The following is a 13,621-nucleotide window of genomic DNA, read 5'->3' on the forward strand; positions in this document are numbered from 1 at the left end:
CATATACAGCAGCCAGACTTCAGAATACAGCCTGTACTCTCTTCATTGTTTTCCAAGACACATGCTTGCCTTGTTGGAGCAAGTTCTTACCATGACAAATCAGGAACAAGCTGTGCCCAAGCAGGCAGTGCTGTCCTGAGTAAAAAACCCGGTGTGTTCAATCCAAGTTCACATTTTCTAGGAAATGGGCAGAGGGGCAGATTTTGAGTTCTTTCATTCTTCAACAAGAAAGTAATGAGAATTGTGTTGACAGAACTGCTTTGATAATATGATAATAAGAAAAAAGGACTAGTTTTTAATGAGATGATGTCAAGCCACTGCTAATTATCTCTCAAACTCTTACAGGAATACTTGTAGGAGATCTAATATGCATTAATTTATTTGAAGGCAGAAGAGTAAAAGTACCCTTTGCTCTCTCCTTATCTTGAAGGAAAGTTTGGAGAACCTATGCAACAGTCAAGACCTTTAGTGTTTACCAAGTACTTTAGCAAGTGCAAATGCTGTTTGATTGGATCTGACATGTTTGGAATTGAGAGTTAATTGAATTGTCAGCTGTAGAGCCTCCCAAAAACAGCACAAGGGCTGTAACCTTGGGGTGGGCTTTTGTTGTGCGGAAGCTTTGTTGTGATAGGTGTTGCACTGAACAGGAAGAGGAGTGTCAAAACGTAGGAGGAGATTTTTAGGATGGCATGGTAACTTCTCTTCTTTAAAGTACAGCTCTTAATTTAATCCTTTGCTTTCTTTTTTAGGGAAAGGCACTCCTAGAGGACATAAAATTAGTGATTATTTTGAGGTAAGCATCTTTTCATTGACAAATCTGCCTTAATTCATATTTTGCAAAATCTGTAGATAGAAATTTGTAATGTGATATGTATTACTGATCTGTCATTGAGATCATGGATTGATGATGTCAGCCTGATATGTTCAGATCTGATTAGCAAAGGATATGAGGAAATTTATTTTTAAATTAACATTTAGTTGAACAGTTGATAGGGCATTTTTTTTTCACTTAAGTATAGGTTTGAGGTTTATTTCCAATGGAACCTGTATCTCAGTTGAGGATATCTCTAGGTTTGCAAACAGTTTTGATAAAGATCCAGTGTTGCAAAAGAGCCCATGTGCACAATCCTGCTGATTGGAGTGGGAAGTTGTTTACAGGGTTCCCTCTTAAGAAAAACTTCCCATGGTGGTCTGGCACCATAGGGGCCAAACCTGTCCCTAAAACAGTGTTGGACATTCTAAACTCAGTATCCTTTTTGCATTTCATAATATCTGAAGTTTTTCTATGTGCACAATCCAGAGCTGTAGCTTTTCTCTTAAGTTTGTTCTCTATTTTATGGAATAACTTGGAGTCAGAAATTAAGTGCTTATTAGTGTTTACTTCTTTCCAGGGCAAATTTTTTTTATGAGCAGTACACTGTAGGGGTTTCTGTATGAATGGAGCAGTTCCCCACCTCCTTACCTGTCCTGCCTCTTAACAATGACTGGCACAGGTGCTTCAGTGGAGATGAACATTCCCTACCACTCTTATAGTGCACATCAGATACTTCTCACAGGGAATGGGCTTTCTAATTCCACAGAGTAAATAACTGATATACAGCCAAGCATGCAGGTTTATTTATTTTTGTATTACAAAGGAAAATGTACTCAGTGCAAATACAAGTTTTTGCCTTAGGTACTTCTGTTATTTTGAAAACTACATTAACTGTTAAGGTTCTTCTCTTAATTTATGTTCAGTTTATGTAAATTATTCCCTGAAGCCTATATGGCCTCATTTTTATGGTGAATGTGTTTCTTCTGTCTGTGTTTAAATTTGGTTAAATGTAGTATCTGTGTGGAATTCCTGATGATCAAGTTTATTTGTGTACCCAGTTTGCTGGGGGCAGTGGCCCAGGAACCAGTCCCGGTAGAAGCGTGCCACCCGTCGCCAGATCCTCTCCACAGCATTCCCTGTCCAACCCCTTGCCGGTGAGTGTTCTTGGGGACACAGCTGGTGGCCTGGTGTCGGTTAACTTGGTGGCCGTGCTTCAGACAGGTAATACAGTTCTGGACAGGGAATTGTCTCTTGGCAAGTCATTTGGTTTGTTCTCCATTTTAAAGCTGAAACTGGGTTCTGAGAGCAAAGCCATGTCTAGGACCCTGAGACAGTGACTAGTCCAGCTGTAGCTGTCATGAATATCTGAACTTAAATTATGAATGTTTCTAATGTGCTGTGTGAGTACAGAGGGATGCTGGTCCTTAATAAAGGTGGAACTGACCTGTTAGTTACCCTTTATTCTATTGTAGGACATGAACTTCTCCATGGAGTTGGGAGTATTTTGTGTGTTTGTGCAGTACTAATCAGGATTATCCTGATCTTGATTGGACCCCTTGGGTATCTTGAACAATGTGCCCACCATAATTATTTTGGGAAGGCCTTTTACTTCTGTTTGTGTGCACATGACTTGCAAGGGGCATTAGCAAAAGCTTCCAGAGAAATGTGTGTACATGCCCAGCTGGTGCTGGGTTTTAGCATGTAATTCCACTTTATTTGCAGCATTTCTGTGAGGTCTGGATGTGAAGGAAGTAACCAGTGTTTTCAAACCATTTTAGGACAGAGCAGCTAAAAAAATTTGTTGCAACTAGCAAAGCAGTATTCAGAGCCTCTGTTGCCTGGGCTTTAGTATTGACCATTGGCTGAGCCTCTCTTTAAAAATTTTCAGCATTTGTTGAGTGTCACAAAAGACTGGAGACATTGTGGGAAAGATGGGTATTCCCAAAGCCAAATGCAGGGTCTTTAGTGATTACATTATTCTGCAGAAACCTTTGCACACTTCCTGAATGTACTGAACTAAACCCCAACTCTAAACACTGCTCAAAATTCCCTGTGTTCATAAATTTCAGAAGCTTTGTAATGCTACTTGAAGGGAGAGCTTCACATACACTTCCAGTTACTTTTTAGTGTTTCTAAAAATTAAAATATGTCTTATTAATTGAATGGATTTTTGTGATATCATGTATCAATTCACTAATACATCTCTTTAAAGAGAAGTTAACGAAGAAATAGCATCTCTGAATATTGCAGATGTGTGAGGGATTAGGGACAATTCTTTATTCCGGAAGCCCACAATGGGACAGGTGGATTCTTCCTTTGATTTTCTTCTTCTGTGCTTGTATATGTGGAGTGGGTACAAGTTGAACAGAGTGTTTCTGGTGAATATTGACATCACAGTTAGTTTCAGCCAGACCAGTTTGTCTCTCTCCTTACACAGGTGCTTATCTTCTGTTCTTTGTTCTTGCAGCTAAACCTGTGATGTTTACTTATTCATAACAAGCTATTCTGGCCTTTGCAAGATCTGTCTTCTCCTTACAAACAGAATATCAGTGGTTTGATCTAATCCCCCAAAAAATGGGGGGATGAGTGAAAACTGGAGGACACTGTCTTACCCATTACAGGTGTTAGTAATGATCTTGGAAGGAAGCAGAGTGTTAAAATGTCTTTGACATGATACATGAAACCTCCAGATCTGAATTTATCTGTACTGTACTAGAAAATGCTGCAATCAGAACTTACAGAGGAATTGTAATGGCCTTAGGATGTGACTACTTCTCTTCAAACCTCTTGGCTGATTTGAATTGCCTCACTACTCATTTGATTAGAATGATCTGCAGGTCTTGAGGCTCTTGCAGAGGCCTCTCCCATGCACAAGCATTCTTTTGGGGAAGGAAGCACACTCTTGGAATTGGTAATGTTAACCAGAAAACAGGTTGCAATTTACATTTTTAAGAAAAAATGAAGCCTGACCTGACTGCTTTCTTGGAGGCATTTGCATGGCCTGGAGTTACAGCTTGGAAGGACTTGCATGATTATTACCCAGATTGCCAAGTTCTAGCAGTGATAGTGTGGCTATGGAAGCCAGGGCATTGAGATGCCATGTGCTGTAATCAGTGTAGGTCAGATGATTCTTCTTGTTAAACTCAGTTCCTCTACCATAGCTGGAAAACTAATCTACTACAGGAGAAAGGAGATGTAATGGACCTTTAAAGGATTTTGGGAATTAATAAGTACTTGGCTTATCTTGCAGGAGATGGGCCCAAGCTGTAATGATAGAAGTGAGCATACCCTACTGTCTGGGTCCTAGACATGGTTAGGTTGCTGCCATTTAGTGCTTCTGACTCAGTTTACTTTACCAGAATAGCAACATATCATGAAATTGGCTGTTTGAAAATGAGTCCTTAAGAAGCATTAAGAAATATAATTGTGAATGCTTTGAGCAAAATCCCAATGTAGATTTTTGGACCTGCAATCTGTTTTGCTCCACTGACTCTGAAGCACATGTATTTGCAAATGAAGAGGATGTGTTAACTGACAAGGAAATTTATCCTGTGTGTTCATTTGTTAGAGTTTTTTTCAATTGTTAACTTCGTTTGCTTGTTGCTGTCTGCCATTGGAACAATCACTGCAGGAGTCCTCTGTGAGTTATCAGATCCTCACCATACTGCCTGCTCGTTCCTGAGCTGCTGCTTCACTGACAACAGTTTTGGCAGAGTCAGAGAATCACTTCTTTTAATTAAAAAAAAAACAGTTCATTGTCTGTTTTTTGACTGTGTTGCAGCGGCGAGTGGAGCAGCCGCTGTATGGGGTAGACAGCAGCGCAGCCAAGGAGCCGCAGGAGGAACACTCTGCTCTGCCAACGCTGATGTCGGTGATGCTGGCGAAGCAGCGGCTAGAGAATGAGCAGCTGGCACAGAGGGGAGGTGGCCTCTGTTTTACTTTTGTCTCGGTGAGCAGCTCTGAAAAGATTTGAATCCTAAGGCATGTGTCTAGTTAAGGGATGGGGAATTTGAAGCTTTTCTGCCCAAGTGCAACCTTGTTTTTGCTGTCACCTTCTGGTAAGTTCATCTTCCTTGTGAAGAGTTCTGGGTCCCAGCCTTTGCTTTTTTAATAAAATGGCATGAGTTTTAAGTTAACAGCTCAAAATCTCACCTAGATCAAAATGATGTAATCTGAGAGGATAATGTGATAGATGCAGAAAAGCAAAAGATTGAAGTATAGTCTTGTTACGAGAAGTGTTCGGTTTAGCCTTGCTTAAACTCAGCTGCTGTGGATTGTATCCGGCTTTTAAAAGCTTTGTGTTCAGCAGGTTGGGCCAGGCTTCTTGGAAGAAACTGATTCTGTTTTAATGAACTGTATCTATAAAGCATCCTTAAACCTGAGCATGAAAGTGTGGTGCAGGCCAGACTGCAGCTCCAGTGTGGAGATGAATGTATCTGCATAGGCACTGGTGGTTGTGCTGAGGGACATGTAACAATACACAACTTTCTTTTACAGGCCCAGCAAGGCAGCCCATCTTCTACCGGATCAGGGAACACTGAGCATTCCTGCACCTCCCAAAAACAGATTTCCTTCCAGCACAAACAGTCACAGGTATAGCTCACTAGACAACATAGCTCTTGGATGTGAGGTTGAAGCTTGATGCAGTTGTCTACTGTGCTAGAGGGTGCTGCTGGTAGTGGACATGATGTTTCCAGTGAGAAGAGCCAGTATTCCCAGCTCTATCTACTGTAACTACTGAATGAAGTTAATTTCTCTGAGCTTTGTTCCTCATCCTGTAAAGAACGTTTTCAGCTGCTGCTGCTGGAGTTTTTCCAATCTGCTACTGAGGCTTTTCTGTGTCAGTGCTGTGGTCAGTTTGTCAGCTGTATGTAATTGTGCTTGGGAGAGGACCATTTCAGCTCTGTCTGTTTCTGCTCTGTTTTATCCTCCGTGTTCTTCCTCTCTCTGGAAGTGAAGGTGAGAAGGAAACCTGAGTGATAGTTGTGAATGTCTCTGTTCAGGCGCTGGGTCATGGGTGCATCATGCTGCTTACAGTACAAATCACCACAGTCTTGCTGGCAGCTCTTTGACCTCTGCAGAGTCCACTTGTGGAGTAGTTGTCCTGTCAAGGTGGAACATGATGTATTCCTGGAAGTGCTTCCCAGCAACTTCACTTATCTGGAGTTAATAAGAGGAGTTGCTCTTCTGACTGCACTGATATCTTTTAGGTGCCTTTTAAATTACTAAGATTCTTACAGATGTGTCATCTTCTGTTGCTTACCATGGTGCCCAGCTTTATCTGCAATGCACCTGGTTTATCTCTTCTCCAAGCCGGCTTTTAGTCTTCTTTGGATTTTCATCTCAGATTTCTCTGTGTCTTCTCTTGAGTAATATTTAAACAATCATTTCCTCACACCAGTCTGTGTCAGAGGTGATTTTGTTGCTGGGAAGGTCCATTCTCCATTAACCCTGCAGGTGGTACAAGTTCTCTTTTCAAGGACAGCAATCCCCCCTCTGGGGGTACTCACTCAAGTCTGGGCTCTATGTTGTCACTAGGGTCGTGTTTATCGTCTGTATTGTTAAAATTGGCTTGGGAAGATCCCTGTTTCCTGACAGTGCATGGAGAGGTCTCTGTGTAAGAATGATGCCACAACTCAAGAACCTGCCAGAGATTATGTTAATCTTTGCTGTCCCAACACCCATGCTTAAAACAGTGGTCCCGCCTGGAGGAAAAAACAAGGTGGTTTTATTTTCTTCTGCGCTTAACACAAGGTCCATGTTCTTAGCAAGACATTATCTGAACAAGCTTTCTGCCAATATTCAGCTTCATGATATTCCCCAGAGGTCTAGGTGGGGCATATATATATGCAGGAAGGAATCTAGGAAGATGTTCGGTGGCATGAAGAGGTCCTGTACAGATTCTTTGTTTTTCCCTTCCAAGCCTGTTAGAAGTTGATAGAGTTAAAAAATAGATAAACTTCAGTGATTCCCAGCTTGAATCATTTGTGGCAGTGCCAAAAACAAATTGGCATGATTTCCTCAGTGTTTTCAGTTAGTGCTAGGGCCCGAGTGCTCTGAGATGACTTGGGGTGAAGTCACATGTAAGGGTATGTATCCTGACTTAATCTGACAAGGGGCGAGCATGTCTGTGCACTTGCCTAAGGAAAGTAACAGTCACTTACTAAAACGTTCTGCTGTTTGGCCACCAGCTGCACCAGGTTCTCCACAGACATCCTGCATGGTGCCTCCCATGGCAAAGCTTTTCCTGGAGGCAAGGAAGCATGCACCAAGTTGAGTCAGAGGTGAGGTGACCTGCTCAGGCCACCACTTTGTCTCTTGGGATTTAGACCCATCTTACTTGATGTACCATGCTGGCAGGAGCTCTAATTGAACTTTTCCATACTTGGGCATATGTCAGGAAGCAAGTCAGCCAAGTTTGCCTCTTATTCCATGGTGTTGGCTTCCAGGCAAGCTTAAAATTTGGAGAATAGCTATATAACAACTCCACAGGTAAGCCTCTGCAATCTCTTCTCAGAAATGGAATAGGTGCCTGATAACCACAAGTGTGAAATCTGTCTGTACAGTCCTGGCGAACTTCCTCTATGTTGACATGTTTTAGGTTCTGTGTTCAGGTACATACTGACTCCTTCCCCTTCCCCACCCTTTAATTGGAGTGCTGAATCTGAAATATTCAAAGATATAGTATGTGTCTTCTGTTCCCAGGTATAACCCTCACTTCGCAGCTTCACTGAAGGTATTTGAGATGTTCTGCATCGCATAAGACTTTTCCAGATAGTTTTCACTCGAAAGCTATAAAGCTCCTGTCCCCAGTGGGCACTAATACATCAGTTTATCAGAAACAAAAGCTTGTGCCCAGTATTCTTGCTGTCAATCTGTTACAATATTTTAAGATTAATACCTGTGTTTTCTGTCAGGACTACTTTAGAGCCCACAGGTGTTGTCTTTTTCTGCTGGTGGTTGTCTGTGCACATGAAAGGTCATAAATTTGACACTCCAGCTAAGGGCTGGGATTAGGTGTGGGTTTTTTTTCTTAAGCCTTTTTTTCTGTGCAATTTCTTCTGCTTAGAGACCACCAAAGAGTGTGCAAAACTCAGCTATAAATGTAAAATTCACAGGACACAGAGGATATTTTAGGCTGTTGAGAGTTACCAGTTTGTGCTCTTCATAGCTCTGCTGGCTGACTGCACCTCCTGTGCCGGAAGAGCCCACTATGCAACAACAAAATAAATAATGGAGAACATTCTTCCCCTGAGTGCCAGGATGCAGGGGATCGGTTCTTCTGAGACCCTGCAGGGGGTTATGCTGGGACTTTAGTCTATTGACTGACTATTCTAAACATTATCCATTTGTCTTAAACATGGCTTATGGTGATTTTTCCCTACAGTCTGACCTCACAATGGAAAAAATATCTGCACTAGAAAACAGTAAGAACTCTGACTTGGAGAAGAAGGAGGGGAGGATAGATGACTTATTAAGAGTAAGTATTTAAAGTGGGACAACTCTTCTAAACGCTGCTATTTAAAGGTACTTAGAATGCTTGTGCCAGCCAGGCTACAGAGTAGGGGTTTGTATAGCAGGTGTAGAACCAACACCTGCAAGGTAAAACAAATCCAATGAACCCTTACCAGCAGGATAATTGTCTGGCCTGTGGACTCTGATTGGGCCTGCTTGAACCTAAGCAGTGTCTGGGGATGTGCAGTGCAGAGTTGTTGTAGCTCAATTGTTTGTGTTCTCAGCAGTGCTGGCCTCCCTTTGATCTGTTGCACACTTGTGTGTTTTTGTTGGTTAACCTAGCAGGTTTCTCTGCACAATTCACAGAATCATGGAATCATTAAGGTTGGAAAAGACTTTGAAGATCCAACCATCAGTGTAGCAGCACCGCCATGTTGTCACAAAACCATGTCCTCAAGTGCCACATCCGCATGTTTTTTGAACACTTCCAGGGATGGTGACTCCCTTTTCCTTCCAAACAGTTGCTACCCTCTTCCAAGTCCTTAGGAGCTGACTCTGCCTTCTGTTTGGCAGCATGTTCACTAGTCTCTCAGTAGCCTAGGAAGCTGTGTTCTGAAATGCTCACTCAGGAGAATCAGAGACATGTATAGAGATGAGAATATCCTTTGGCCAAACCAAAAGAATAAAGTTCTTAACCCATTAGTAGTCTTCAGTAAAAGATAAATACCTTCAAATCAAGGATCTTGTATTAATGGAGGTGTTCTGATAGCTTTCATCAGCTGTGAGAGAGAGCTTTTGTAAAGTGTTGAAAAGCATTAGAAAGCACATTAAAGAGAGTAGAGGGAAGGCTTTGTGTGTGTCTGGTCTCAGCACCTGAAAGAACTCAGTCAAGCTCATTAGAGACATGAGGCACATGTATGCTTGTGGGAAACAATCCACAAAGCAGTAAATAGGTTTTTTTTTTTAATTATTATTTTTGCTTTTATCAGACTATTTGTTGGAAGGGAAATGGTTAAGTTTAACTCTGTTAATGAAGGTGGTTGCACATACAGTCCTGATGCATGCTGTGATGGTGTGAATCAGCAGCTTGCCACTGGGTGCAGTCGGGGCTGATGGAAAGTGACTCAAACAAGAATTTACCTGAAAATACAAAGAGTTCCCCCACGCTTTTACTCTGCCAATATTGTAGCTAAAGTGGGGAACACAGTCCAGCAGTTAATAAGCTATTTTGAAACTTTGTTGCTGTGGCAAGGTCTTGAATGCTTAAAAAAAAAAAAAATTAAAATACTTTTGCTTGTCTTCAGTTTCTTTATACCTTAGTTCCTTACATTTAAACCAGGATGTCGGAACTTTCCTGTTGTAGAGGGGTGTTAAGATGTGAGCGAGTTAAAAACTCAATAGTTTGTCTTGGGTGTTTTGCTAAACAAAACCTGTTATTTTATCCTGCTGGTTTTCTGACTTTAGTCTGATCCCCATGGCTTGATGGAGAAACTTCTTCCTAAGTGGTGCTTAGTTTGGCTCTTCTGAGTGGTTTGAAATCACAGGCTTTGTTCTCTGTTCACTTTTAGGCCAACTGTGATTTGAGACGGCAGATAGACGAGCAGCAAAAGATGCTGGAGAAGTACAAGGAGCGGTTGAATCGATGTGTAACGATGAGCAAGAAGCTTCTTATAGAAAAGGTGAGCAGGGGACATCTCTGCAGCCACAGTTCATATCCTTGAAAGCATCTCTGTCTTCTTAGCAATAAAAATCTGCTCCTATTGCTTCAGTGATAAAAGATAACTGTTCCAGAATTCTGTCTTGAATTACTTCTCTGCAGACAGGACGGTAATCCAAAGACTGAAGTGGTTCACAATGTTAAGATTTGGTCACTTTCCATAGTGGCAGAGTGATCTCTTGCTTAAATGAAAGAGCTCTAAATGCAGCAGGCATTGCTTGATTTGGAAACCCATACACTTGAAAAGCAATACTGTGCAGCTCTGGGAATGCAGGAGCAGTGTCCCATTGTGCAGTGGAATTGCAGATACACTCTGGGACATGGGCAGGTGATTTAGACCTTCTTTCAAATGGCAAAGTTGGAAATTGTTGGTTTGTGTAACACTGAAAACAACACACTGGGGACAGTGCCGGGTTCATCCAGCCTGGTTTATTACGGAAAGATTTCCAGCTTTCTTGGTGGTTAAACAGTGTGGGGGTTTGTTTGCTCTTTCACCTGTTGGCCAGTTATACCTATTGTTTGTGGGTAAAACTACCCAGGTGCTGACTGGGACATGCTGTCTGTTAGAGTTGATTTTGTCACAGAGCTGATTGTTCTTGGCTGAGCAGGGCTCCCTTCTCCAGAATGATGACCTTGCTGAGATTGTGTCACTTCTGGACATGTACGAGAGTAGGACTGAGCTGGCTGATCACTGTATCTTAGTCTTAATAGTGATTCAAGGTATATTTTCTTTCTTCATCTCCTGAAGCAGGGCATGATCAGAGCTGGGCCTGAAGTCTCTCTAAGGTACTGATACAAAGAGATAGTTTTTATCCTACTGTGAGGCTGATCTCAACTGATCGGAGGATGGGTGAGCTGCCCAGGCAGTCATCAGGAGGGAAGAGTGAGGCTGAAATGCCATGATGGAGGTGAACAAATGCCTGCCAGACCAGTGTGAAGCACCAGCAATAATTTGATCAGTGATATTCAGCTGGGTTTCAGATAATCAGAAATAATAGAAAGTGGAAAGAATTGGTGGTGCTTTAAAATGCAGCACAGCCCTTAGCTAGTAATTCATTACTTGTATTTTTACATGGCTTTATTTTGCTTTCAGTCAAAGCAGGAGAAGATGGCATGCCGAGATAAAAGCATGCAGGATCGCTTGAGGCTGGGGCACTTCACCACGGTGCGGCACGGCGCATCCTTCACCGAGCAGTGGACAGATGGTTATGCCTTCCAGAACCTCATCAAGTGAGGACAAACAGGATTGTCTTTAACTTCAGAGGCAGAAATGGGAAAAAACCCTAGCAGTTGTGTGTGATGTCTTGCACATCAGAATGTGAGAATGGTGTGACTGATGCATGGAAGGATCGGATAGGAACTCCTGACAATGGGGAACTCTTTCACACTGAAGTGAGAAATCCATTTCCACTGAAACTTCCAGAGACTTGAACTGGAATGAAATGGTTTCAGTTGACCTCTGGTCCAACTGTTACGACCTGTTGGGAATCCTCAGTGCACCCACCTGGCTGTGTAGTGTTTGGGGTGAAGGGGTGGACCAAAATCTCACATATATTGTGAGTTAATTTGATTTGCATATTTGCATATATTAGTCAAAGAAGGCTAATTAGCTTGCCCTTTTTTTTCCCCTTAAGTAGAAAGGATAGAAGCTTGAAAGAAAAAATCCATACTATGTAACTTGTTTTGCCTTCTGGTAACAGTGATCAAAGAGGCTGCAGAAACCTGGAAATAAAGATCAGAGACCCTTTGTGCAGGATGTTAATGGAAAGATCCAGTCAATTCCCACCTGGCCTAGACCTTTAAGTAGGACTTGGCAATTTAGTTGCACTAGGGAGTTATATGTGATCCTTTAAAATCACACCACTTCTCTGTAGTCTGATAGGGAGGTGCAGTGCTTGTTAGGCACAGATTAAGGACTTAATAATTCTTTCTTCATTTATGCTGGAAGTCATGGCAAAAATACTTCTGGAATAGTTACCTGCAGTCTCAGTTCCTTTTTAAAAGGGACATAGGTAAGCAAATGCTTAGGTCACTTAGACTTGAAATTCCAAGAGTGCTTTTATCACTGTAAAATGTTTGAGATAGTCTTTTTATCTTGGAAGAGAGGCAGTTCCTTAGTGAAATCAGGAGTGATGATGGTTATATTCCAGAGAATTTAGGATAAGGATACTTCCTCAGACAGTGCCAGACTTGAGGAATAGTTTTAACAGGAAAATCTGAGATTTCTAACAGAGGCTTTTAGGAAAAAGTGTGTGGAAAGTTAGTGACTTGAAATGGATCCTAGGTTTCTGTGGGGTTGGCAATTCCTTTGGAGGTCCTCTGCATGAATTAAACCTTTCACTTACTGAAAGATTCCTGGGAGCCAGGAAAATAATCATGTTTTATGTAAAAATACCTTTAAAACTCTGACTCATCATGTTTGGCACATCTCCCTTTTCTGTACAAAAATACTTACAAATCTTACAAGTGCAACTGATTCGAAATTCATGGGTCCAATTTGGTAAGAACAGATGCTGAAAACAACCAAGTGCACACCCTTAATTATTTGTTTTCTTTTTTTCTCCTCTGCTTTTCAGGCAACAGGAAAGGATAAATTCCCAGCGGGAAGAAATAGAAAGACAACGAAAAATGTTAGCAAAGCGGAAGCCACCCGCAATGGGCCAGACCCCTCCAGCAAGCACAGAGCAGAAACAACGCAAGAACAAGACCAATGGAGCAGAAAATGAAACGTAGGTTCTCTAGCCTTCTTGGTGCATGGCAAAGCCACATGCTTTGATTAGCGTGCAGAATATCTCCTGGGAAATGGAATTTTGCCCTTGCCTCCAGGCTTCACTCGATGCAGAAATGAATATTGTGGAATTAGCCTGGCATTCACCAACATCTTGCTCCAGTTCTAAATAGTTTTCATTGAAGTAAAACAAAGATCATTGCCAAGTTCAGATTATGTATGAGCTTTATTTTTTTATGAGTCCAGTAACTTTTTTCAGTATTCCTGTTGTGGTCAGGTTTGAAAAGTGGGCTCTGACTTTAGTGTTGTAAGTTCAGAATTGGTATCAGTATCAGGGTATACGTGGTGCTTTTTTTAAGGAAAACAAAATTGTACACATTTAGAAGCCTTGATTTCTGTGTATTTACTCTGGAGAATTCTGAGTTAAGAGTTTTGAAACATTTCATTTGGGATGCTGAAGCAATAAGATGCTCTCTATAGAAATAGTGTATTGAGCATTGGCCTGTTCTCCAAAACAGTTCTTCACACATACGTGACTCAGGGAAATGGTGGAAGTGCTACTCTTCTCATGTTTTTGGGGTTTTTTTCTGCCTCTTTTAAAGTTACTGTTGTTCTAAGAGACTTGATATTCTTCTAGAGTAAAGCTGGGGCTTGAAAGAAACTTAGAATATTATTTTTTCAGAATCTTTTGTGAGTTAGAAATACAATGTATTTCCATACAATGCAGAGACTTAGCCCTACCTTCTCCTAGTTCCCTTTATAGACTTCATTTTATTGTGGTAGGCTAATACCATAACCCTTATTGATGCTTTTCGTTTTTCATTATTAAATCTCCTGGGCTTGACTTGACCTCAAAAGTTCCAGAAGCCCTTTGAATTCTTGGTCTTAATCTTTAAAAGGACATGTG

General features: G+C 41.5%; 1 protein-coding gene across 10 annotated transcripts in view; it reads left to right on the top strand.

Annotated features, from left to right (window-relative positions):
• The window catches only part of TLK2 (tousled like kinase 2), a 42,911-nt gene that overhangs the window by 13,590 nt on the left and 15,700 nt on the right, over window positions 1-13,621 (top strand). For 8 of the 10 annotated variants that reach the window (XM_021542308.3, XM_085562158.1, XM_085562155.1 and 5 more), the window contains 8 exons: window positions 750-793; window positions 1,873-1,968; window positions 4,596-4,763; window positions 5,312-5,407; window positions 8,202-8,294; window positions 9,838-9,948; window positions 11,080-11,216; window positions 12,563-12,715. In XM_021542308.3, coding sequence (XP_021397983.1) covers window positions 750-793; window positions 1,873-1,968; window positions 4,596-4,763; window positions 5,312-5,407; window positions 8,202-8,294; window positions 9,838-9,948; window positions 11,080-11,216; window positions 12,563-12,715 — 898 coding nt within the window. The remainder of the gene's footprint in view (window positions 1-749; window positions 794-1,872; window positions 1,969-4,595; window positions 4,764-5,311; window positions 5,408-8,201; window positions 8,295-9,837; window positions 9,949-11,079; window positions 11,217-12,562; window positions 12,716-13,621) is intronic. The other 2 variants (XM_085562159.1, XM_085562160.1) reach the window with 2 other exon arrangements.

This window comes from Lonchura striata, chromosome 27 (assembly GCF_050655825.1).
Source record: "Lonchura striata isolate lonStrDom1 chromosome 27, ASM5065582v1, whole genome shotgun sequence".
NCBI lineage: Eukaryota > Metazoa > Chordata > Aves > Passeriformes > Estrildidae > Lonchura > Lonchura striata.